Here is a 25,534-nt window from a genome sequence, read left to right on the forward strand (position 1 = left end):
ATAGTCATGCAATCAACTCACAATTTCTGAATTAAAATTAGTATCAAGTGTGGTAATAATATTCCAAATCTATAGGAGGGGAAAACAGGAAATAAGCCCTATGAAAATGTGCTGTACCCCAGAACCAAATATTTAAATATTTCCCTTGTTAAAATTATCCACATCATTTCTGGCATACTTGATATATTTCTACATACCTTTGGCCTGGTCCACACTAACCCCCTACTTCGAACTAAGATACGCTACTTCAGCTACGTGAATAACGTAGCTGAAGTCGAAGTACCTTAGGTCGAACTTACCGTGGGTCCAGACGCGGCAGGCAGGCTCCCCCGTCGACTCCGCGTACTCCTCTCGCGGAGCAGGAGTACCGGCGTCGACGGCGAGCACTTCGGGGATCGATTTATCGCATTTAGACAAGATGCGATAAATCGATCCCAGAAGATCGATTGCTTACCGCCGGACCCAGAGGTAAGTATAGACCTACCCTTTGTCTGCCATGTTAAGAAATCAAATTCTGTCTTAAATCAACTAACATGAAAAATACCGCTAAACAGTTTAATTCATAAAACAGTATTCTATACTTTTATTTTTCAAACAGCCAGTGACCACATTTAAAATGCATCATTTGCAAATATAAATTATCAAACTAATAGATTAATTAAAAATGAAAGCAAATAACGTAATTTCCTTTAGTATCACAATACATAAAAGGGTATTATAAACCCAAAATGGCTAAGTTAACCATAAGAAAACAGTAATGTCAGAAGCAATGAAACCCATTAAGCCACTTAATGAATAAATCAATTCTAAGAATACAATATCATTCACTATGACTATGCATAAAACCCATCTTCCACTGTATTATACAGGCACAACAATCCAATCGTTCATGCCATATTTTGTCAAGCAAAATTTAATTTACAATCACAGTCAAATGAATAGGAATAGCAACTTCCAAAGTATTTAAAAATTGTTTTTAAAAGAGAAATAAAGGCAGAAAAACGATCTTTTAAAATGTATTGTTAATGAAAAAATTCATTTGGCCAAGCCTGCTAATCAAGTAGTTTTATTCTTTTGATTTTAGAGTAACACAATGCACATTTCTTTTTTTAAATTCCCACTCGAGTAAACAAAACTCCCATTAACTTGAATGGGAGCAAGATCAAACACTAAGAACTAAACAATTCTGGTTAAATAACCTCCCTGCAAAATATTTTTCACCTTTCTGAATGGATTATTAAATTCAAATGCTTAGAGACTGCTTTGAAATGAAATAACCCTTTTATACTTGTTTTGACAACTCTCTCTCTCTCTCTCTCTCTCTCTCTCTCACACACACACACACACACACACACACACCCCTTTGTCATGAAATCCCTGATTTCACAGGAACTAAGACTCATCTCCTAATTTCTATCAGAAACATAAGGAATATACAAATTCATACTTTTCAGGTTTATATAAAACCATCTATTACTTATATACATTTTTTTACAGATGGAACTTGAGTTTTGATTATTTTTTTTAATTTTTACTCAAACAGTAAAATGGACAGAACTGATGGTATAGGTTAAAAGAATACTGTATTACCACTGAAATAAACCTATTATCCTGCCAAAAACTTAATTATAGGGTGTTGGTCTTTTTTTATTAGTTGAAATACAAAGAAGGCATATGGACTTGAGGAAAATAACACTATATCAGAAAATGCACTGTAACAGTGTTCCACTATACATATATATATATACACATACATATATATATATACATATATATATATACACACATATATGTATTCAAAATCATCATATTTCCAGACTCAATTTAGCACTACATAGTATGCCTTTGAAATAAAAGGTCACCTGCTTTATTTGGATACGAAGTTCCCTTCCAGACAGCATTAAAATAAAGACAAGAGTACACAGACAAAATCCAGTATAATTCATTTCTGACAATGAAAATTCCCTCCATACTGTTGCAAAATTCCTTCTACTGAAACGGTTTTGCTACAATAATAAAAAGCATACATTACATATAAAAGATACCAGTGTACTAAAAGTGACAGAAGTGGACTAGCAAATCCTTCAAAGCACATATTATATAACTGACTAGCATTTAAAAACATTTCTCTTATAAAATGTAGGTCATTTACATTTATAAACCTGTGTTTTTTCTAAAGCAGTGATGACTGTGTTCAAATAGCTATGCCACACTCTACCATCCAATACCTAGTCAGTTCAAACTATAATAAGTTTGACACCTTAATAACTGAATAAACCCATTTCATCAGTTGAGGATAACTCACACTTAAAAAATAAGCACGTAAAATGAACGTACAACTTGTAGAGTCACTATTTAACTGTATATGAATTATGAAGAGAACTATTCCTTTATATTGGAGCCCCAAGTCACATCAGGTCAGTATCAGGACTTAAGGACTCTGAATTAAAATACAAGAATTGTCAGGAATCAGCACAGAAGCAGAAAAGTATCTCTCTTCCTTTAAAACTAAACTTTTGCAGTCTTCCTCATCTCGCAGAAGTGCAGCAAAGCCATTCATTTCTTACAGAAAGCGTGTACAGACGAAGTCATAAATCTAAAGCCTGTCTCCTCTGTGACTGAAATTGTGCTGTGTAAACAATGTTATATACTCCAACAGGAGGACAGTTGAATTTATTTATAAAAAATGATTAAGAATATTGATTAACTCAAACAAGGCTATTTAACTCCAAAACTATTTTTGGAACTATCCTTATGCTACTTGTAAAGTTAGCACTGTCATGTATTATTGCTTACATACAGTACAACATCATATGCCTTCTAACATAAAGCAGTACTGTGATCAGTTTGTATATATTTACAGCATTTTTGTGGGTTTTTTTTTAAAACAAGCTATAAAAACATTACATACTTTACAGACAATACAGATTTCCACACTGGTACTCAATTCAAACAAATGGAATGCATAACAATAATAAACATCATAAAGGAAGACTGACATAAGTCCTTGATTGTCAAGACACATTTATATTTATATATAAACTCTAACTGTGCAGATCAAAGATTCAATCATAGGTACATCCTTATTTGATAAATCATATTTACAGCAAGATATTGCATAAAAAAATAAAATAATGTCGTTTACACAATTTTACCTTTCCATCCATTGGATTAAGGAAAGCAAGAAACAACTCTTAGAAATGTTTGCTCGCCTCAATTTGTGTATCCTAAGAAAAGAAATAGTTTTTAAAAGGAAACATAAGGTTTTTATATGCAGAGTATAACAAAAGCAACTATAAAATTTATTTCCCTGACTTAAAGCAATTTAAAACTGAACAAAAGTTCAAATTTAAACTTAAAGGTGTTTTTCATTAACAGTAATACTTTCTTAATACAAGTTCTTTGAAAAAGTGAATTCTAGTTTAATGTGTTACATGCTTAACATAAACATGCACCAACATAAAATGAATGAACTTTCAAAATTACAAGGCTTCCATTTAGTAGAACTTTTAACACTAATAAAGCATAAAATTATTATTTTGCCTCAGTATTAACCACATAATTTGAAAGTCCTCATGTGTATTGGTACCAGCTCAAGTAACCATAGCACAAGCATATGTCTCCCTGCTAAAGTTTCCAAATGTATTCCAGGAATATTAGGAATTTCCCTGCAATTTGTAATGAAGTTAATTTAAAAAAAAAAAAAAAAAAAACTAACAAGAAAATTCAGTTTGCAAATTTACATACACAGAATAATGCAATACGGCAAAATTCAAAGTCAATTATTTGGGTCATTTTCAAATTTTTGCTGCACATGAGGCTAACTTAAAAATAATCAAAACAAGCACAGAGTATATTGTTTATATCCAGATTTTTCAGAGGGAAAAACCAAACATTTTTGAAAAAGCCACAGTAGAACCCCATTAATGCACGGTAATGACTTGGAAAACCATTACAAATGACTGAATTTTGAGAAGTAGCAAGTAAGCAAGCAAACAAAGGCAAGACTATCACATCACAAAATGTACTTCGTTCATTTATTGCGACAACTGTAGTTAGTTTCCATTATACTACTTCAGAGTATACTAATAAACATTCTGTAGTATACTTGGTTGAAGTAACAGACTTATTAAAGTGAGACTTCACTACAGTACTTTACTATTAATACTTTGCAGAGTCGGGAGAAAGCAGATAGTATGTGTAAGAATTAGGGGGTGCTTTAATTAGCAATCAGTGAATTAGAAAGATTTTATTGTATTTCCCCTTTATCACTGAACTGCTCCCTTTCTCCAAAACATTGACAACCTACAATATAAATATAAAAAGTAATAAAAATGTTAAACAACCATGAGTATTTTAGGGGTTGTTGTATTTTCTTCTTGCACCATAATTTTCCCATAGGCAACACCAGGAAACACACAGGACCATGAAAAAATTCATTTTAAAGTCTGATTTAAATTCTTCATATTACTGTTTATAAGACCAGTGTATAGTTGTACACAATTCTATCCTCCTCTTCAAACTTTATCATTTATGATTAACTCACTCTCAAACCAGTACAAGAAAATGTAGATGCTTACTAATATACCATTGCAAGCCAATTCCTTCATTATTAGTTATAATTGTGGTAAAACATAACAAAGGACTAGTGCTCAAAGGGACACTGTCAAGTAATTTAGGCCCAAAATACTATCTATTTAAAATTATTATAGTCTGGGAGTAAATGCCCTAAATTTTCTAAATATATGTTTTTCATTTATCCTTACTCTGTCACAGAAAAAACAGCCATAAAAGATTCCACCTTACACGTGCACACATCCACACCTTTCACAACTTCTAAAATAATGTAAGAGCTTCTACTGTTGGCTTGCTGGGATATAAATGCTATTCCCAATGGCTTAATAATGCTGGTACATGAACAATGTAACGAAGAAAAAGTCATTTTCATTTTTAGTTCTTTCAAATACATAGGGGGCCCAGATGAGAATAAACATCTGCCAGATCAAAAGGGGGGAAGCATGTACATGTGTGTGTGTGTTAGGATGTAAAACAATAAAACATGTTGAAGGGAAAAATATTTTTTTAAATGATGAACTTGTTAAAAATACAGACTTATCTAGAGAGGGAAATTTACTGGCAGAACAATACTGGTATAACTACAGCAACAAAATCATATTGGAAAAATTCTGCTGGTAAATTTCTCCAGGTAGAAAAAGCCTAAGTTTCCACGGATTAACTACTAGTACTGCCTCTATCTATATGTATAAAGTAAGTCTACAAAATAATCACCATGGGACAGAGTGGGGACTTTTACATCTTGCCCTACGTCACAGAGCACAGCTGTAATACCCCAGGAACACACCAGAGAATGAACTGTGACTCAGAGAACCACAATTCCTCCTCTGGGGAAAAGCAAGTTATTTCACCCTTGTGTGAAACACCTTACTCACCACTATACACAAAGTTAACTATTCTGGCTAGTGTGCAGAGAGAGGGGAGCCAAGGTTTTCTCCCCCCCCTCCCCAGCCACTTTCTCACAACAGAGTATCAACAGAGTAGCCCCTGCCCTCTCCAACATAGCCAGTCATCAATCTGGCAAGGACCGAGTAGGCCTTACTCCCTCTTATTTCCCTGTGTGTCCAACTAAGTGCTGTAATAATCTAGCCCCAAGGGAATTTTCTTAAAACAATGGTAAATAAATGGACATATATTTGCAATGGTGGGATATTAAACCAAAGATGCCGATGTAGATTTAAGGGGACAGTGAAAGCTAGGATGTGACGGAAGTAATATTTAATGGAAATGAGATATCTGCTTCATGATAGGCTGTTTCTTGTTGTGAGTTAGGTGCCATACACGTGTGTATGTCTATGCAAGTAGGACAGGAGACTAAAACAATAATGTACAAAAATTCAAGGGACACAACCAGGTTAAAAATATTCTTTTAAAGATGTTTCCTTATGTGTCACTAATATTGTACAATGATTTCGCTTTTCTCTCTTGATGTTTATTTTTCTACTTAGCTCAGGGCCAAATCTTCAGACCTGTTACTGTAAGAAAGTGGTAGGGTATATAACCCCTTGCAGCATCATAAAACAGCTGCACATTGGGCCAATGAATCCTAAGAATAGTTAAGGCCATCACAGGGCAATAAGAATCTGGTCTCACTGTATACAAATGAGTTATGCAGGAAGCTCATGTAAATGATCTCCCTGACCACTTGAGGTGCAGTCTATGGATTCCAGATGAACTTTCTTCCTAAAATGGGCCCAAGGGAGTTACTGCAGCTACGATGATGCAAAACAATAATATGTGGTTAATATTTTGGGAATGGGTAAGTTGCACTCTCCCACTTCTCGAGTCTGCTGGCGGGGGAAGGTGTTCTTCAGTACGATGGGGCTCAACCTCCTCTCCGAGCTGATGGTTTCATTTGAGAGATGTCAGCCAAGGACAGTGCTGTAAAGGGATGTATGCATCCTTATCTGTATCCCCACTTAATGGTTAATCAACCTACAATATTAGGTTTAAACTGCCTTAAACTACCTGACCGTGTATCCTCTAGGGAAAGGTGCAAAAGAATGAACATAAAGTTCAAAAATTTAAAATTGTTAACTTAAACTATACAACACATTTATGTTATTCCAATTTCACCACCTTAAAAATGCACACAGAACTATTTATCGTACCTTACTGTATACTTCAAGCCAAAGTACTATTAAAAAAACATATTCATGGTACAGGGATAAAGTTTGCAGTTTATTTATACCGTGAAATGCAACAAAAGCTTCTGATCATTCATCTATACTGAAAAAAAATTCTGTTCACTAGCATTAGTCAACAGTTTTGGTTGGTAAAATTGTAATGAACATTGTTCATTAAGAAATCGCTAAAAAGATATGCAATTAGAAGGCCCACTTCTTCAGCTTATTGGGATGCTTTAGTATGTTTAATTATCTGAATTGTCAAAGTTCTAGATAGAGAAAATTAAACCAGTTTTTACAGAAGCTAAGAAATTCCAATCTCATTTTATATTAAAAATATTAATCAGTGTTGTATGAGATGATAATGATGCAGCCATATCAGACCTAAAAATCTAAAATATTTTTTATTCTTTGAGAAATCAAAAAATATCAAATAGAATCTAAGTGCTCTTTGTTAATCACTGTGACTATGCAGGGTAAAGTACAATTAAGCTTTAAAATCTTGGAATACACAATTTGTGTAAGCTTTATGTAATCGGGAATGTAATCTACAGAGTATTTTAACTAAAACTTCAAAATCTTGATATCTGCATGTGAAAGAATCATAAAAAATTATGTCTAGGTTCAACTGTACAAAGAAATATGCAACACACTTCAGGACTGAAGTAAATGCATTAGCAGACATGTATTTTGCTAAAAAAGTTTTTAAAGTATTTTAAATTAATTAGACTTTTAAATAATGGAGTTAGTCTGTCAGAATTTATTATTACTTTTTTCCTCCAAAACACAGCTCAGTGTAATGCAAAGCAAAAATAAAGGGCATATGGCAAATACTTCATTTTAAGAAAGAGGGAAGAAAGGGTATTTCTATAGAATACACCAATGTGGTTTAGCCATAATCGCTTGACATTTAAACTTTTAGTTTATTCTGTTTACTATATTTAGGTTCCCTACTGAAGAGCAATGACTACACTGACAAGCTTAGAAAATGACAATATGACAATTACTGTTCTCCCAAGAACGTACAATGAACCAAATAGGAAGCTATTATGGGAGGAAACCTTACCTGGGGTTTTTTGTTTTGTTTTAAATTTAAGTGTATGTAAAAGAGCAAGTTTCTGGTCTCGAACAGATGAGTAATAAACTGCCTTTTATGGGGAGACAACATGTAAGGCAGTTCAATGACTGGTGGACTAACCAAAAATGAAGTTATTGATCTTGCTATATCAGCTTACTTTTGTTATAACACAACGTTCTTAAAAGCTGTACAGCACTCCATCTTATACAGAGCAACACCACTCTTGACAGATCTGTTCTAAAGTGCCAATATTATTTACAAAGATTTTCTTAGCCAAAAGTCTGGCCCGTTGTGGCATCAGGTGAAGAAGTCATCCCAGCTCTATTATCATTTACATTCACCAAGGGAAATTCAGGGAATTCAGCACTTGTCCCTGGCCCTCGCAGGTTCACCTGTCCGTTGGCAGTGCTAAACTGAGGTGATATTCCAGCTCTTGCTCCATGGTATTGAGCTCTGAACGGCTGCTCAAAGGAGCTCATTTGATAAGCCTGATGGACAGGCTGTGCCTCTGCTTTCTTCTGAGAAGTCACTTGATCCAAGAAGTCCTGTGTAGAGGAGGAGGAAGAATGATTTGCCTCATCACCTGAAAAGGGAAAAGAGTGCTGGGAATCAGCAACCATTAGTCCAAAATGAGACTTGTCTGGAGTTGTTCTTAATGGAGAGTTCATTCCCGATCGAAAGCTGTTGACAGGTATAGAAGCATAGACCTGTTTGTCTATGGAAGAGAATGATGGCTGGCTTGTAAGAGTCTGGTTATCAGTCACAAAATTAAGGCTTGGGTTGTTCAAATAGGCATCATTTTGGCTAGTTCTGTCCAATGCTTGTTGTAGAAACTTTGAATATTCTTGTAACATACTGGCTTTATCTGATGAGGAAGCTTGAGAGCTTGTTCCAACAGTTTCAGACTGGGTGACCTCAGATACTTCAGAAGAATTGATTGATATACTGGAGGTCACCTCAGTATCCGTCACATTGAAAGATATTTCATGTTGTCCATTAGCCTTGTGGGAATAATGATCTAGTAGGGTTTGAAGCACCTCATCTGGGATGACATTTTTGTCATGGTTACTTTTAATTTCCACATTCAGTGCCTGTGAATCTAATATGGATGCTGTGGTACTTTCATCAATGACACTTGCTACAGCTGCCTGTGTTACTGAAGGTTGAGATGCTATAGTACCTACATTCAGGGCATATTCTCTACTATTATTACTAGCCGCTTGCAGATACCTCTTTTTCTTTAAAAACTGCATTGCGTCATCATAATTAGTGCTGCTGTGTACAGGTTTACTGGGTCCTTCCTGTAAAGTATCAACTTGGTCAATGTCAGCATTACCATCTGCGTCCAATAAACCTTGTTTATCCACAAGATCAAAGGCATACTTTGAAACCTTGTTCTCTTCATATGTAGATAAAGGTGAAATGGTCTGACTTTGCTCAAGTGGCTGTTTTAGACTTCTCTTACTAGTAACTTTTTTGAGAACCAGTTTAGGTGGGTGTATTTCTCCAGAATTTGCATCTTCTAAATGTGACCCACTGACAGAAGAATGTGGCATCTCAACAGCATATTCTGCCACCATATATTCATCCTTTACTTTAGCACTGGCAGAGTACAAAGGCAAGTAGTCATTTTTATCCTTCTTCTGTTCTGATTTATCTCCAATTTCCTTGTCCACACACTTTGCTTTCTCTGTTTTCTGCCTTTTCTTCTTTGGCAAGGAGCTGTCTTTCATCGGTGTAGAGAAGCCAGGATCTTCCTCAGATGTCAAAAGGCCAACTTTGGTGGCACTTCTATTAGGTTTCTTGTCACGGCTCTCATGGCACATACGTTTATGTTTCAGCACACGGTCAGTCCTGGAAAAGTACTGTAGAGGATATTTTAAGTTAGAGAAAAATATATAAATAAGAAAAGCCATCTTTGACTGTAAGTAATTTACTCATTAATTCACACACAGTTCAGACCACTTCAACTGAAGGATGCCCTACAACATACATTCAGTTTGCATTAGTATAATTTTTTCTACATTGATTTGTAGGCTTGTGAGACTTCAAAATTTAGAGAAATTCTTATGTGTATTACTTTAGAATCAGGTTTGTTATTTCAGTTTTTAAAACGATGTGAATTATTTCAATTAACCATCTTACCTGCAAACAATATTCACACTGGTAAGGCTTCTCCCCACTATGAGTTCTCTTGTGCCTTTCCATATGATACTTCTGTATGAACCTCATACCACATTCATCACAGCGAAATGGTTTTTCACCTAAAAACAGTCATTATATTAAAATATAGTTTAAACAAAATAAAAACAGAAAAACATAGGGTTATTCCATATGGTAACCTTGGCAAATATTACTAGCCTCTACTGGAAGTAACGGAGAAGAGGATTTAATATGCTCCTGTTGAAAAGGCAATCTGTGTTCGTTCATATAAGTCTCAATTTTCCCTAGTACTCACTAATATGTCAAGAATACCATGAAGGAAAGCAAAAAGGGAATATTATACCAATAAATTCTAATTTAAAAAGGGGAAATTTTAAGTAACCAGTTTCTATTACCATCTCTGTTCCCTACGTGCAGATATGTATTGTAAATCCATCAAAGTGTTACCAAAGATTGCATGGATAGAAAAATATATTTCAAGATGAATTGTTGCCAAAAATACATATTTAGGACAATGAGAAGACTGTACTGATGACAAGGCCTACATTCTTTCACCTTCCTTGCACCATTTTACTCCATTTTCTAAAAAAGAAATTTAAATTTTCAAGATGTCAGTGGTTAAAAATGTTTAAAATATTTGTGTAATTTTCTATAGTTCTCCCTCTTCTTTCTCTCCATATCTGTATGAAAAGCTGAAATAATGGCCCTAAACAATTTAAGCATTTTGGTTTGATTTCTAGAATAGTTCCAATAATAAGTAAAAGGCATGTTCACTTGACCTTTTCTTTTTGTAATTAAATATAAAAACAACAAATCTCTGTAGTTAAAGTCATTCTGGCAAATGGAAATGGAAGTCTTTCCCTTTGTCACATTATTCATTTGTTCAGACAACACATTCTGAATGCTACTTCCACTCCAGTGCTACCTATACGTTTCGCCTAATTTGTTCTTATTTAAAAATAAACAAAATTTACAAAGATCCATTCACATTATAAAATAACCCTGATTATCTCTCTTTGTTGTAACTTTTGTCTTTTGCTATCTTCATTGTCTATGTTTGTCTGATGAAGCCTAACAAAAATCTACCTGTCTGGCAGAGTCTCTCTCTTTTACAGGAACTCACTGTTATTCAATGGAATTCACCTGAAGAGCAGGACATCTCTTGCATTATAGATGTAATATTAAGGCTTCAAGACTGTAGAATAAAAGGCAGAAATCTTGTCTTTTTAATAACTGCAAAACAATCTGCAAAGCTATGGAATATAACTCTTTATGAATGAATCAATGAATTAATTAATTAATTAAAAAACCAAGGAGTCTGGTGGCACCTTAAAGAAATTTGTTAGTCTTTAAGGTGCCACCTGACTCCTTGTTGTTTTTGTGGATACAGACTAACACGGCTACCCCCGATACCTAATTAATTACACATATTCCCATATAAACTAGTTTTTTAAAAGGAAAAAATTACTGAGATCCTGGTATTTGTCCAGGAAAAAAGTTCCATCTTTCATAATGAAGAGAGACTGGGGCAAAATTAAATTAAAAAAAAAAAAAAATTAAACCAGTATCATCTTGGCCAATTGGGTATTATAATACAGAGTGGATTCTGTATAGATGTAAATCTCTTCAGGAAATAGGAATTACAGTATCTAGACATAAATAATATAGCAGTCCTACCACTTCTCAATAACCATATCTAAGCCCCTGCATTTGGAATGTGGTTATCGTTTTGTTCTCCAAATGTCAAACTTATTTATTGTTGATGTGACTGATTGTTCTTTTTTCTGAATATTTATTATGCAATCTTGTGATTTAATGAGATAGAAAACAGGAATTCTGCTGACAGCATCTGCCAAAGTGGTTTTGGTCCTGGAAAACAACACAATGTTTTTTATTGCAGACAATACTGGCATCCTTCCTTTGTTTCTAGAAGTAAGGTTTAGATTGTTCCACCCTTTCTATCTGAGGTTATGTGACACTGTGTTATCTGTTTTCATTATTACCAAGTTATGAATTTATTGATATTCAGAGGTATATTTTCCACTCAATATAGAGGAATTTAACCACATCCCAGTACTAATGTAAATGAGGGTGGCATGGCTAAAGCCTCATATAAGACACTAAAATTGTATAGTACTGCAGTTTTACGTCATTATTACTTAGAATTCCAAATAGATGATGCAGAATTAAAAAAAACTGTATACATTCTATGTAACCTTCCTTCCAATATCCATGTAGTGAACAGATTCTACATTTACTATAAGTAGCCTACTATTGAAGCTTACATTTTAATTTTCTGAGTATTCTTCTTCAGTTATATAATTAGACACACCTACAATAAAACTATGGAAATTTGATTCACAGAAACTAGAAAAGAAAAGACCTTTTTAGATCATCCTATTGTCTCTCTTGGTGACCCCATCAGCTACCACGGTTTCATCTCTCACCTTTATGCAGATAACTTCCAACGCCAGCTACTGAGTCTTGCATCTCCAGTGTTTCTCAGATACCTCCTCTTGGATGGCCTGATGCCATCTCAAATTTATTCTCTCAAAAACTGAACTTATCTTCCATCCTGAGCGCTCTTTGCTGCTCCTTCCCCCCAGACTCACAAGCTCAGTATCATTTTTGAGTTCTCTCCTTCCTCCTTTCACATCTAGTCTCTTGCTAACCTTTGTTACTTCCTTTTTAATACCATCACCAAAATCTGGTTTTCTTCACTACCCACTTGCTCATAACATGGTCATATCTTGTATTGAATATCATACGTTTCTCCTCTCTGGCCTTCTAGCTTTGTACCTCTCCAACTCCAGTCTACTCAGTTTAGCCATTATTAAAATGATCTCTTGATTTCTCTCCACTTTCACTATAATCAGATCAGTACTTTCAAACTTATTTATCTAGGTGTTTATACCACTTTTACCATACTATTATATTTTTGCCTAACCTTCTACCCGCTTCTTGAATCAAGTTCAAAAACTTCACCTTTGCCTTCAAAGCCCTAAAAATTTTGTCCCATCTATATTTCTGCTCTAGTTTTAAACTCCATGTCACTCCCATAATTCCCTATCCTGCTTTCAATCCTTTTTCCTTGCTGTTTCCTTTTCCTGTTTCCTACCATTCCCAATTTTGTGCTATCACATTGTCCCTACTTTTGGAACAACTTCCTGCTTCTTGTCTACCAAATGCCCTCCCTACTGTCATTTAAGTCTTAAATTTTCCCCATCTCAACCCCCCTCTAAAACCTAACTCTGGGGTTGGCGCAAAGGTGGCTTTGCCTCCCACATTTTGGGCCTCCGCAGCCCAAATGGGAACAACACTAGAGAAAGCTCAAACTTATTTTAGCTTTAACATCCCTGTAGAAGTCATTCTGCCAGCCCGTAAAGGCTGGAGCATAGAGTGCTCTGTTCACACACTTCTCACCCCTAAGCATGCCCCAGGGGCTCCATAAATGGACTGTTGTAGAGCCCTTACACTGCTTTACTCTAACTGGGTAGGCCCTCGGCGGGGTGAGATGGGGAAATATGCTGGTAGGTTACACTGCCAGTTATCTGTCCCCTTTACAACATTTGAAAAGTGTGAATGGGTCAGATCATAAGAGAGAATTTGGGGCCTTTGCGAGTATACACTACGTATTCCTTCAAATCTAAACATTATTTCTGTCTAGATCTTGACTGGAAAGAGCAGGAATCTTGATTTGAAGAAACTGTTCCCAAATGAGCTGCTACATCTAGGAAGATGATATTATTCAGCAGAGTGGCATAACGTTCTTCCAGATAAGATTAAGAAATGCCTTGTGAAGGTGAGTCTGTGAAGTTAATACCACGGTTAACTCTGGTTTAAATCTCTGTAAGGATGAGTACGTTAGAAAAGTATTAAAAATGTATCAGAAAATTCTTCTATTCTTAAGATGATCTGATGCCTACTGTAAACCATTTTACAGAGCTGCAATCTGAAGGTAGACGTTTTTGTAAAATTCTATCCAACTTCTGAACCAGGACACATTATGTGAATTGATAAGATCATTAAGACACAATCTTCTTTAAACTAGGGAAAGAGTGAGGACATATTTTGCTTAACTGGGTTAATGAGTGGGAAAAGACTGCATATAGCAGGAAAGGAATAACTTAAATGGAATGTACAATATATTATGCAGGTTATTGATCTAAATCGTATAAAAGAAAAATCATCTCAGATGTTTTGGACGTGTCTGTACTGGAGGTCTGTTAATATTAATTCTAAAATGTATTTATAAAGTGCAGTTACAAAGAGTAGTGAACAGGACGCTTAACAGTTATGCAAGCAAACGCCTAGGAAGAGCTTCCAATCTAAACACAAAATTTAGACAAAGGAGTAGAAAAGGCAAGCAACGTCAAAGCAGAATGAGAGAGCAATTATGTTTGGCAGATGTCTTGTTAGTCCCAAGACTGTTTTATCTATTTTTTGAAAAATTCTATCCAACTTTTGAACCAGGACACATTATGTGAATTGATAAGATCATTAAGACACAATCTTCTCTTAAACTAGGGAAATGTCTACTCAAAATGTGAAGTGAGCTGGATTAAAGAATTAGGACGTGAGGCAAGAATGCAGAGGTAGCGAGTTGGTGCAGAAATCTCCATCAGTGAAAACAAAGCAGAAGAGATTTGAAGAAAGCCTGTGGTGTTGTTCCCTTCAGGAGCCAGTGACCTTAGAACACCAAAGTAGTAGTCTACTTATGATTTTCCCTCCTCCCACAAACTGAATGTTGATTCTCAGTATCATTAGCAACAAGCAAAATAATAAAAATTACAACTAGCAGCTGATCTTTATGGTTATCACCCTCTTCCCAAGTGTGGCTGTTTCTAGGTAACATGATTTTGTATTAATGCAACTTGTTAATTGCCTACACAGAATAAGGGCTGTTGATTGATGACTTCCTACCTTCTTTGAACAGTATTTAATTTGAGGCAATAGTTCCAAGAACAGAAACCCTACCTACTGCTACTGGTTGGAGCACCTCTAAGTTCCCTGCTTTTACAAAGATATTAATGGGACTACTGACTGTGTTAGTGTTGTCTTCAGCAATCTTAATACAGGTAGTTGGAGAATGGATAAAAATCTTAAAAAGGCAAAAAAAATTCTGTTACTATTTAATCTTTTGAACACTGTACCAAAGTTGAAAAACAATATAGGATCATTTCACTAGCAATAAAGACAAATCAGACCTACTGCATTTGAGGGTTGGGAAATGAAGAAAACCAAAACTGTTTACAAAAGAGAAAGGGAGAGCTAGGCAGAAATACTTCCCATGAATTCTCACCCTTTACAGACTATAAAGAATCTATGGCAGTACTGAAGTTGAAGTCCAAGGAAAATACTTTTTTTTTTTCCCCCAGAGTAAAATCATGGAGACAGTATTCACCTTCCAGCCCTAGAAGGCAATCTTAAAATGTAAATTATTTGGAAGATCCCAGTATGCAACTGTTGAATAGCATACCGCAACACTAGACAACAATTTAGGACCAGTGGTAAAGAATACCATATCTAAATTAAAATACAGAAGGATTTTTAGGTATGTAGACTGTAAGGAGCCAAGCTAAAATTGGGGCAGGACACCAAAATCCACAGATTATAAAGCCAGAAAGGACCACTGTGATCATCTAGTCTGGCCTCCTGTATAACACAGGTCCAGAGGTTCCATCACTACATTTTCTATTTAGTTACTAAATGAACTTTAGAAAACTTTTTAAGACAACCAAAAAAGTTCTTTCCTTTTTTTCAAATAAGCCGTATAAATATAATAATCACAGCTCACTGGGACTTATTAAGATTGCAAGGCAGCCCTACTGACTGCATGCTCTGTAAAGCAGAGAATTACCCCAGTGGAGATTGTCCTAAGCACTCATTTAACTGTCATCTGGGAAACACCAGTGTTCTAATGGTGTTAGAATCCTCTATTCCAGTTCCAAGAGAAAATTACCAAACTATGCAAGTCAGTAGGAGGCTGAGGAGAGGGGGAAAATATTTTTCCAAAAGTTCAGCAAACAGTAAGGTTAATTTGTTAAGGCTGCAGTTTTTTTCTCTTATACACAAAAGACTAACACACCTATGCAAGAGTTGGCATAAACAAACAAACCAACACTAAAAGCAACATAGCAGCTTTCTCTCTTGGTGGGTGGGGGGGAGGTGATCCATTCTTGACAAGAATAATATCTACAGAGAGTGAAGGCAGCAGTTTCTCCAGAGTGAAGTTCACCAATTCAGAGCCAGAGGAAAAACTAGGAATAGAGCAAAGCCATTGGACAGAAAAAGAATGCGGGACTTTTCTGTGGCTGACTGGCCAAAGGAAACCTACTAAGTCTGGATTCATGGCAACATAAGACACTGACATCCCATTAACAACAGGGTACTTGTGCATGTAATTCTCTGTACACTGCTCAAAAATTCATTTTGCAGAATTTTTAACTTTCTCAACTTTCATACACACACCTTCACATTAGTAGCATTCATTTCCATTTAAATGCTACAGCCAAGAAACACTGTGCACATTCACCAGCTCTGCTTTTCTGTAAAAGAGGCTGAGAAATTGGCATCCAGTCCAAAAGGACCATATCACAAAATATTTACAGAGGGATTGAAAGGCCATGCACCAAAATGCCAAAAACCCAATAAAGCCAAACCTGTTAGAGAATGTGGTTTTGCACATTGCAATAAGACAAAAATAAACAAATGCGCATAAACTAACTCTCATTTGTTTTAAAATTTGGGCCTTATTTGACCTATTATATATATACATATAAAATATTTTAAAATATATTAGAATAATTCTGCATTAAAACTTTTAAAATAGAGTGAAAAGTAATGCTGATGCTACTACCTCGAGGGTTAGGCATTTTGGCCATTACAGTCCTGATAGTTTTCCTTTAATTCAATAAGAAATAAGCAATCTTCTAAGCTATGAAGACCCCAGTGAAAAAGTCAGTTTTATATGACAAAAGAGAAGATTGAAAAAAATCATGGGCTGTTAAATAAACTTTATGATTTGCCACTGTGGGACTATTTTAAGAAGAATACTTAATTCCCACATTTGCTCACTACAGTTTACACTCACTTTGCAGCCAAAGAAAAGAGAAGCAAGGCTAAAGCACAGAACTAAAATCACTTCTAAATGTTTTGTATCATATATGTTAAAATCAAAACAAACTCCAACAGGATATTAAGCTGCACACTTATTATTGGAAACCTGACCTGATTTGGGAAACAGTTCTTTAAGCACGCCAATAAAGATACTCAAGGCACTATACTCACCAGTATGAATCTTCTCATGTCTCTGTAGCAGGTACTTCTGTATGAAACGCATGTCGCATTGACTGCACTGAAATGGTTTTTCACCTTGAACAATATAATTCCACATCCATAAGTTAATAACTACAAACTGTTGTTTCTGATGATTACTTTGAGGAATAAAATAGTTGTCTATAAGAAACCAGCATCTGAGCGAATTCCAAAATAGTCTAATACCAAAAAATTTATCCCTACTAACTATATAGACTTCAAAATTCTCCCCATGAGTCACATTAACAAAAACATGGAGGAGTTGAAGCTGAAATGGCTGTAATTTCCTCAAGAACAAAATCAATCATGATGCTGGCATAAGTCTGCATTTTGGGTTCCGGCAAGCTATTATAATGGTAAGTACCTTTTTCATTTCTCCGAACCAGAGATACCTCATCAGGCAGATAAGCATCTAGAGCACATTTTACAAAGGGGTCAATTTTGGCACTTAGGCTACAAGTCAACCCATTACTTTCTGATAAAGAAAGAAAAGAAACCTTGTAAACAGTTATATCCTCAGTTTAATGAACATATGTTGATATTTTTTCTGGTATTCTTTTGACACTTTGGTGCATGGAATCACTAAGCTTAGATGCCAAGTAACCTACACTCTTAGAACTGAAATTCGCATAGAGCTGAAAACATTTTTACTGTGAGTAAACAGATCTTTATATAGTAGAAAAGACAAGTGAAGTTAAGCAGTACCTGTATGAATGAAGACATGTCTCTGTAAATGGTAGTTGGTTCTAAAGGCAGCATTGCAATGCTCACAAACATGAGATTTGGGGGTTTTCAGACCAAGTGATCCATCCTCATTTATTGTAAGGATCTATTTTAAAAAAAAGTAAAATTTGTTCTAACACTACCCACTAAAGATGTTTTATTAACTACAAAACAAAACATAAAATAAATTTGTAATGCAGAAAATTCAAATATTTCAGGTAAAAATAGTGTTAAATTCTATAAATCTACACCGACAGGATTTTGGTTTTACATTTGCAACAACCGCCTGTTCCAAACTTGTGTATCATCAGTTGTCAAGAGATATTTCCACCTGCTGGAGACAAAAGCAATTGATGGAAAACCAGCTTACAGCTTTCCTATTCAGAGTGGAGTCACTTTAAATGTCAGTGTTTACTTTCTCCATCTGTTGGGAAGGAGGTAAAGTAACCAAATCATCTTTGGCACAGCACCATGGATGATCATATTTTAAAGGATAAGTGGAATGCTGTATGATCTTTGTGGAAATAAAGCAAGAATGTATGATTGTCAAGATGTATAAAAGCTTATCCCTGAGTAACCACATAACCTGTCTGCTACTGCACATCACAGCTAAAAATAAGACTGGACTAATAAAACTGTACCCCTGTCCAGTTACATATAAAATGTCAGTACAGAAATATCAAAGTAACTCTTTAATTGTTTAGTTATTTTCCATTCTATTCCCTTAGCCTTGCTTTCTAATTCTTTGATATAATGTCATGGTACAGTACTTAGCAGGCTTTTATATCACTTTTGTATGCTAACTGGCCACAAGACAACCTCTCCCAATATTCTGTAACGTGGAGATGATAAAAAAACAAAAACAAAAAAAAAAACCACCTTGGACCCCTCCTAACTCGTTCATCTTACAGAGCCCTTCCTCACTTAGTGCATCCCTTGAGAAGATCTCCCTGCCAAATTCAGCTTTCTACTTTCAATAATTTTGATGACCATAGTAGATTTTTTTTTAAAGTTGCAAGAATTTTTTAAAAACTAGGGAAAGTTCATTTCCACACCCCATTTGATACAGCTCAGTACAGTTTTGCTCAAACTTGCCCCAAAATAACACCACTGGAAAGAGACCAGCAGGAAAATGGCAGCCCAACAAATGAAATTTTCAGAAAGTTTTAGGTGACCGAAAACAGTGTTATAATAATGTGTTATAACGGAATAATCTCAAATAAATAGTGATTAGCTCTCGAACTATAAAAACCGAGGAGGAAAGCATGCTGTCACTCTAAATAGCCAGCATATTTTAACAGAGCAAGCAAAAGAGCCATTCTATTGCTCTGCGATCATTGATAAACTCAGTATTAACTGGTATTATAGGACCTACTTTGAAAAATGTTCCAATTTTACCTGCTCGTTCTGCTACAGCAGACTTCACAGACAGTTTAAGCTCTGATCTAGCACACACACTTGAAACCAATGGGATTACCCACATGTTTATCTATAAGCACATTCATATGTTTGCAGGGGCCTTACAGACCTGTGAAGTCCAATGCTTATAAAATTATGTTCTGTAACAATATGCTACTACTTAAACTGACGCTGTCAGATATAAAAGTATATTTTATAAAACAATTAAATTTTATCACATATATTATGTATATTATTGATGTTTTAAAATAACTGCTGAAAACAGAAACAATATTTCATATTCCTCCATTTTTCCTCTAACTTCTGGAATCTTTTTAATTAACTACATTGTAGTTCCTCTTAAATGAAGAAAATCAGTTTTGCCAATGCGGTTTCACCAAAATGTAGTCCAAAAAATAATGGGGGTAAAAATGAATAAAAACTGTAGATTTTTCAAGTAGACAATTAATAAAAGGAAAATAGTACTGAAAATATTTCAATGTATTAAGTGACCTCCACACTTAAAACTCAGCTGTTGGATTGAAAGCAAATCAAGACCAATATGCTGGGATTATGCCATGCCAATCCTTCTGCTCTTCCTGCCCTTCCTATTCTTATGAGCCAATAAAAGATTGATACAAAACCTGCTCAAGGATTTTCCTCAACGTTTTTCAATCCCTCTTCATCTCAAAGGAATGGAACAGACAGACAGGGAGATAGAGGAAGGAAGCATACATGAATACCCATGAAGTCTTCTATAAGAGGGACACCCATCTCTCCCATCAAACAATACTCCCACAGATGTGGTCTCTGAGGAGAAAGCGTGAGGCATTCAAGCTGGATGCCCTTCATTATAAAAGAGAGAGGTGTGCTGCCATCAGGGACCCAAGAGCCTGGAACTTGCTCCCAAACTCTGTCTTAAATATTTATAATCTGTCAGCCCTTCAGGCATGCCACAAACGCCATCTATCTAAGAAGATTTGTGGGGAAGGTTATGGGATAGGTAACCCTGGGAAAAATGAAAAGGCTTGTTTTGTTTCAGGAGGGGTTTTTTTTGCGCCCGGGGGGGGGGGAAGAGGGAGGTAGAGAGGGCACAGGAGATTTGCTGCTTTAATTTATTTGCTGGCTGGGCTGTTTCCTGAACACACTTATTTTTATGCTATTGTGTGGTCCTCTTTATGGGACTGTGATTTTACTTAATTGCTACAGCACCTGAGTGCTTTATTTTAATTGTTGCATAAATCCAAATAAAATAAATAATTAGCTTGGGTTTTAGTAGAAGGGGGCAAAACACTGCTGCAGCCCCCATTTGGATAGCTTAACAAAAACGTGCCCCTTTGATATAGGGAAATCTAAGCTCTCAGACTGTCACAGGGCAATACCGTCCTTCAGGACCCCCTTGTGGCACTGCAGGCACTCCCTGCCTCAGTTTCTCCTCCCCAGGAGTTTCTGTATCTCCTGAGGTTCATGTGGCTCAGCCCTCTGGCTGGATCACTCTAAATTCAATCTCTCTTGAGGTAACCAGTCCAAACAAAAGTCCCAAAATTAATGAAAGGTACTCCCTGTTCACAGTCCCTGCTGGGTTACCTTTCAGCCTCTCTCTCTCTCCCTCCCTCCTTACGCAGGAGTCCCCAGTTTTCCTCCCTGGAGCTAAGCTATAAGTTAGACAACTGTCGGACCCTAGTCAGATTCTCCCTCAGCTGGTCCCTTTCCCCCCTAATTAGTCCCCATGCTGAGAGGTCTCAGCAGACCAGCCTTCTCTTGCTGATGTCCGCCCAGCTATGAGGGAGGAGAGAGCATTTATGCTGGTCTGCATCTCCCAGCTCATCCCCAATTGGATGGATGGCAGGAGAGCCTGGCCCCACCCTCTCTCCAAGACTCCCCGCCCTTAAAGACACAGTGATGGAATTTCCTTGCAAGCACTACTTACTCCTGGAACCACTTCCTCTCTATCAATATCTTTTAGGACAGTCCTTATATTCTATATATAGGACCATTCAAAATCTTAAAAGGCCATGCCATCTGGCAGAGTGGGCTGACCCCTATGTGCCACTACATTTAAAGGGCAGGCTACCCAGTGACACAGGCAGATGGGTAAATTGCTATATCCCTCTTGACAATAGATCTGGAAAACAAATTCTCAAAATAATGCAGAACAGTTATCATGAGAACTTCTAACACAAATAAGAATATTACTCATAAGGGAATTCTGTGCCAAAAAATTAAAAATTCTGCAAAATTCTGCATATTTTGTTAAAACAACACAATATAATCACACTATTTTCAATTATTTGCTGACAAGTATTTGGAAATAATTTACCAAAATAATTGAAAATTGTGAGATTATATTGTTATTGTGTTACTGTGTTATTTTGCCAAATAAAATTATGCAGAACTTTAAAAATTTTATTTTTTTGGTGCAGAATTTTTAAATTTTGGTGCAGAATTCCCTCAAGAGTACCAGGGTTCTGTGTGGTACAATTTGGTGCGGGCAGCTCGGTGGGGGGTCCAGGAGGGATCTAGATGCAAAGGGGGTTGTTGGAGGGTTCTGGGTGCAGAGGGGGGTGGGGGTGGGGACTCAACAGGGGAGTCCAGGTGAAGGAAGTTAGGGCTCAACAGGGAGTATGGGTGCTGGGGGGGGGGGGGGGGGCTTGGTGTGGTGGCGGTCAGGGTGCAGCTGTTTGGGGCTCAATGGGGTGGGGGTCCGGTTGTGAGGAGCTCCCAATGCAGGGGGTAAGGCTCAGCAGGAAGGAGGTTCGGGGGGGCTCGGTGGGGGGGATTTTGGTGTGGGTGGGTCCAGATGCACAGGGGTTGGGCGGACAGGGGGAGCAGCTCCCCGTACAGTAGCTGAGGAGTAATAGGACCAGGAAGGAGGGGGGAAAAGGGTCACTGTAGGGGGAGTGCTTCCCCTCCACGCAACTCCAATGCATCTGAACACACACACACATCGCTGTGCCTCACCCCCTGCACCCAGCCCCTCCCTCCAACTCTCCGCCCTCAGTACAGAGCTTCCTACAGCCAGGGGAAGTTTCTAGGGTTGATCTGACCCATTGCCGGCTGCTCCAGGCAGGGGAGGGGGAACTCTGTCTGTCGTCGTCATCCTCCCTCCCGTGCCCAACTGGGACTAACATCCTGGGGCAGCCAGGGCATCCTCAGACACGCCCTCCACTGTGACTTTCCTCTCCCCTGACTGCTCAAACAGACCCTGTCAGAGAGGGGTGAATGAGCATTGGTGCAGTTTCTCTTTGGTTCCCCACAAAAACCATTTTTCTGCAGAAAAACAAAGAGAATCTGCGCAGGGACATGTTTCTGCATGCGTGCAGCAGCGCAGAATTCCCCCAAGAGTAGAATATATACAAAGACACTTACATTTTAGGAATGCTCTCTATCCGCAGGTTATTTTACTAAATTTATGGATGAACACTTTTTAAAAATTTTGAAAACTCATTTTAGATTTGTTTTTAAACTGTTCTCAATGCATAAGGCACACAATAATTCTCAGGATCATAGAAAGGTACAACTATTATTAGATGAACCTAGTGCAATGATTTATAACTTGTCCACAAAACTACTGACTCATACTTTAAAAAAAATATATTTGGAAAGGGAACTGCCTGGAGAGACAGATGTGAAAGTATGTCAAAGGTTCATGTTGCTAAAAGGAGTTCAAAGAAACACACTACGAATGCCTTATATCACGGTCTTCTCTGGACTCTGGAAAGCTCCAAAGTTACATCTTTACTATGCAAATAAAACAACTTCAGACAGAACTACTTCAAATTCTAATGAAATCAGTCAAAGTCATAGTAAATCTACAGGTTCTTTTTGGTTGGTTTTTCCAAAATCCGTCTTACTTTTGCTGGTGAACGCTGTTTTCTTTTCTTCTTTTTCTGCAAATCTACTGGCTCTCGTATTTGTTTTTTGTCTCTCTTCTGTTGTTCAGATGCATCAGTAAAAGTAATTTCTTGCTTTACACTGATCTGTTAAGATACAAAGTGCCAGTTTCAGGTGAGGCTCTCATTACAAAAGAGCAATTTTTCATTTTCAGATGACAAACGGCTGAAACAAAGGCTAAGATTTTTTCCGAAGGGATTGCCCCATGGTTTCATTCTTTCAGAAATTTAACAAAAAGGGAGTAATCAATATCTTAAATGCAGAAAGGAAATAATTCTATACAGATTTACAGTTTGCTGTACCTCTTTATTCATCCAAAAAAATTTAGGCTTTTCTTTCTGACCTGTAGTGTTTCCTTGTGACTCCTAGTGTATATCAAAATCTCTCATATGTGCATATAATCACTCTTCCATTTGTTTCATACCTATATTACTTTTGCCTGTCGTATTGTCAATGCCAGGATTTAACAGAAACAGATTAATTTACTATATATTTGAGCTAAAAAAATTAAAAAAAAACAACCCAAAATACAGAGAATGAACTTTTTTCCCATTAATACTTCTTGATCTAATATCAACTTTATTAAAGATCATATTCTTAAATGTTCCTAGTATGTTTTCTAAACTGCCCAACAATCTCTGAACTTCAGTTAAAAGGAAAGCCCTCTCAATGTACAGTGTTTTAACAAAACTCCAGTTGAAAAAGGCCATTCTTTCTTTTTACACCTATATAATTTGTCTTTTTAAATCACTGACATTTCAGTAAACACCCAAACTTTACAGTAATAATGCATTATTTTCAAATGGAAGCCATTTTTATTTTACCTATGGTGGATGGAAGATACTTTCTATTAAATATCAACGAAGACATATATGGGCATCTACAAAGTGTTATATGTTTGACCTGCAGCATAAATGCAAGCAATAGCTATCAAATGCTAAATTTCTATATGAGATATACTTTAAAAACATGTACAGAAATGCTTCAGGTGGCAAAAGGAAATGTGCTTTGCATAAAACAAATAAATCATCCAGGCCCTTTAAATATTACTTATCCTGGTTTATATTTGCTCTTTAAAATGTATTATTGTGTGTTTTTTTTTTTAAGTGTTTAATGTTAACCAATTCATATAGTAACAAAAACAATATAATTATCAATTTTTGTATAAATAAATGATTATAAAAATGAAATATAACTGGGTGAAACTCACCTCAATGCAAATGACCTACAAAAGGTTGTAACACACTTTTAAAACCACACTTAAGCTCATGAAGCTTGGTTTAAATGATGTATAGGGCCTTTTGTCGGCCCTCTAACTGAGATGAATTTCACCCAGTCAGCAGCTAAAGACATTTTCATAAATAGCATCTATTATTAATACATATTTTTATAATCAAAATGAAAACAACTCATTAATATATTCCTAACATAACACAACAGCATTACCAAACCATGCTTCCTAAATGAGTGTGCAATATTTCATGAATAAAATGCTTACAGGAACATTGACTGCATACTGTAGCCCTTGAGGAAGTCTATCTTGAGCCTCCAGCTCATCATCATTTTTTACCGTCTCCTCATGGACCATGAGTTCATCATGTGAAATCATCTCTTGCTGTCGAAGCTCACTTTCTTGTAACACTTCATCTGTTGCAAGAATTTCTTGATGTGCCATAGTCCGGTCTTGAAGCACTGCTGCTTGCCGTTCCCCAGATACTGAAGACTGGTCAGATACTGCACCCATCCCTACCATAGCCCTGGATGACTGCATTTGGTCTATGCCACCACATTTAAGAAATAATCCTCCAAGTTTGTCTTCAATATTCATGCTTAAGTGCAATAGCCTATAACGAGAAGTATAGCAAGTGAATATATACAAATGGGCAAATTATTTAAAAATTTACTTGACATTTAAAAAAAAAAAAAGAAAGGTTTTACAAAATAGAGTCAACAACACATGCCTTTCTTGTAAGTACTGTCCAGGGATTTCAATACTTCATCTTTGTGGTAATAAGCTAAAGGAGATCAATCTCTCTCTCTCTCTCTCTCTCACACACACACACACACACACACTTTTTCAAATAGGTTGTGGTTGTCTTTTGACTACCAATATAACGGGGTGATACAGTAGTTATATGAATTGATAGCCAAAAGAAACTTAAACACATCCCCTACCCTTTAAAGGAATCAAACTACTTCCATTTTTTCTTCTCTGCCTCTCTTCCCCATCCCCTCCCCACCATTTTTTGTGCCTGATCCC

At 36.4% G+C, this 25,534-nt stretch overlaps 1 protein-coding gene across 2 annotated transcripts in view; it reads right to left on the bottom strand.

The window, feature by feature from the left end:
* Positions 1–559: 559 nt before the first annotated feature.
* ZNF148 (zinc finger protein 148) overlaps positions 560–25,534 on the bottom strand; it is a 50,711-nt gene continuing 25,736 nt past the window's right edge. The window contains exons 2-7 of one of the 2 annotated variants that reach the window (XM_034785091.1): positions 24,773–25,118; positions 23,235–23,360; positions 17,965–18,088; positions 17,233–17,316; positions 9,925–10,043; positions 560–9,644 (exon numbers count right to left, since the gene is read on the bottom strand). In XM_034785091.1, the coding sequence (XP_034640982.1) occupies positions 8,049–9,644; positions 9,925–10,043; positions 17,233–17,316; positions 17,965–18,088; positions 23,235–23,360; positions 24,773–25,102 (2,379 nt within the window). In that variant the 5' untranslated portion in view covers positions 25,103–25,118 and the 3' untranslated portion in view covers positions 560–8,048. The remainder of the gene's footprint in view (positions 9,645–9,924; positions 10,044–17,232; positions 17,317–17,964; positions 18,089–23,234; positions 23,361–24,772; positions 25,119–25,534) is intronic. The other variant, XM_034785090.1, reaches the window with a different exon arrangement.

The sequence above is a fragment of the Trachemys scripta genome, chromosome 11 (genome assembly GCF_013100865.1).
Source record: "Trachemys scripta elegans isolate TJP31775 chromosome 11, CAS_Tse_1.0, whole genome shotgun sequence".
NCBI classification, from domain to species: domain Eukaryota; kingdom Metazoa; phylum Chordata; order Testudines; family Emydidae; genus Trachemys; species Trachemys scripta.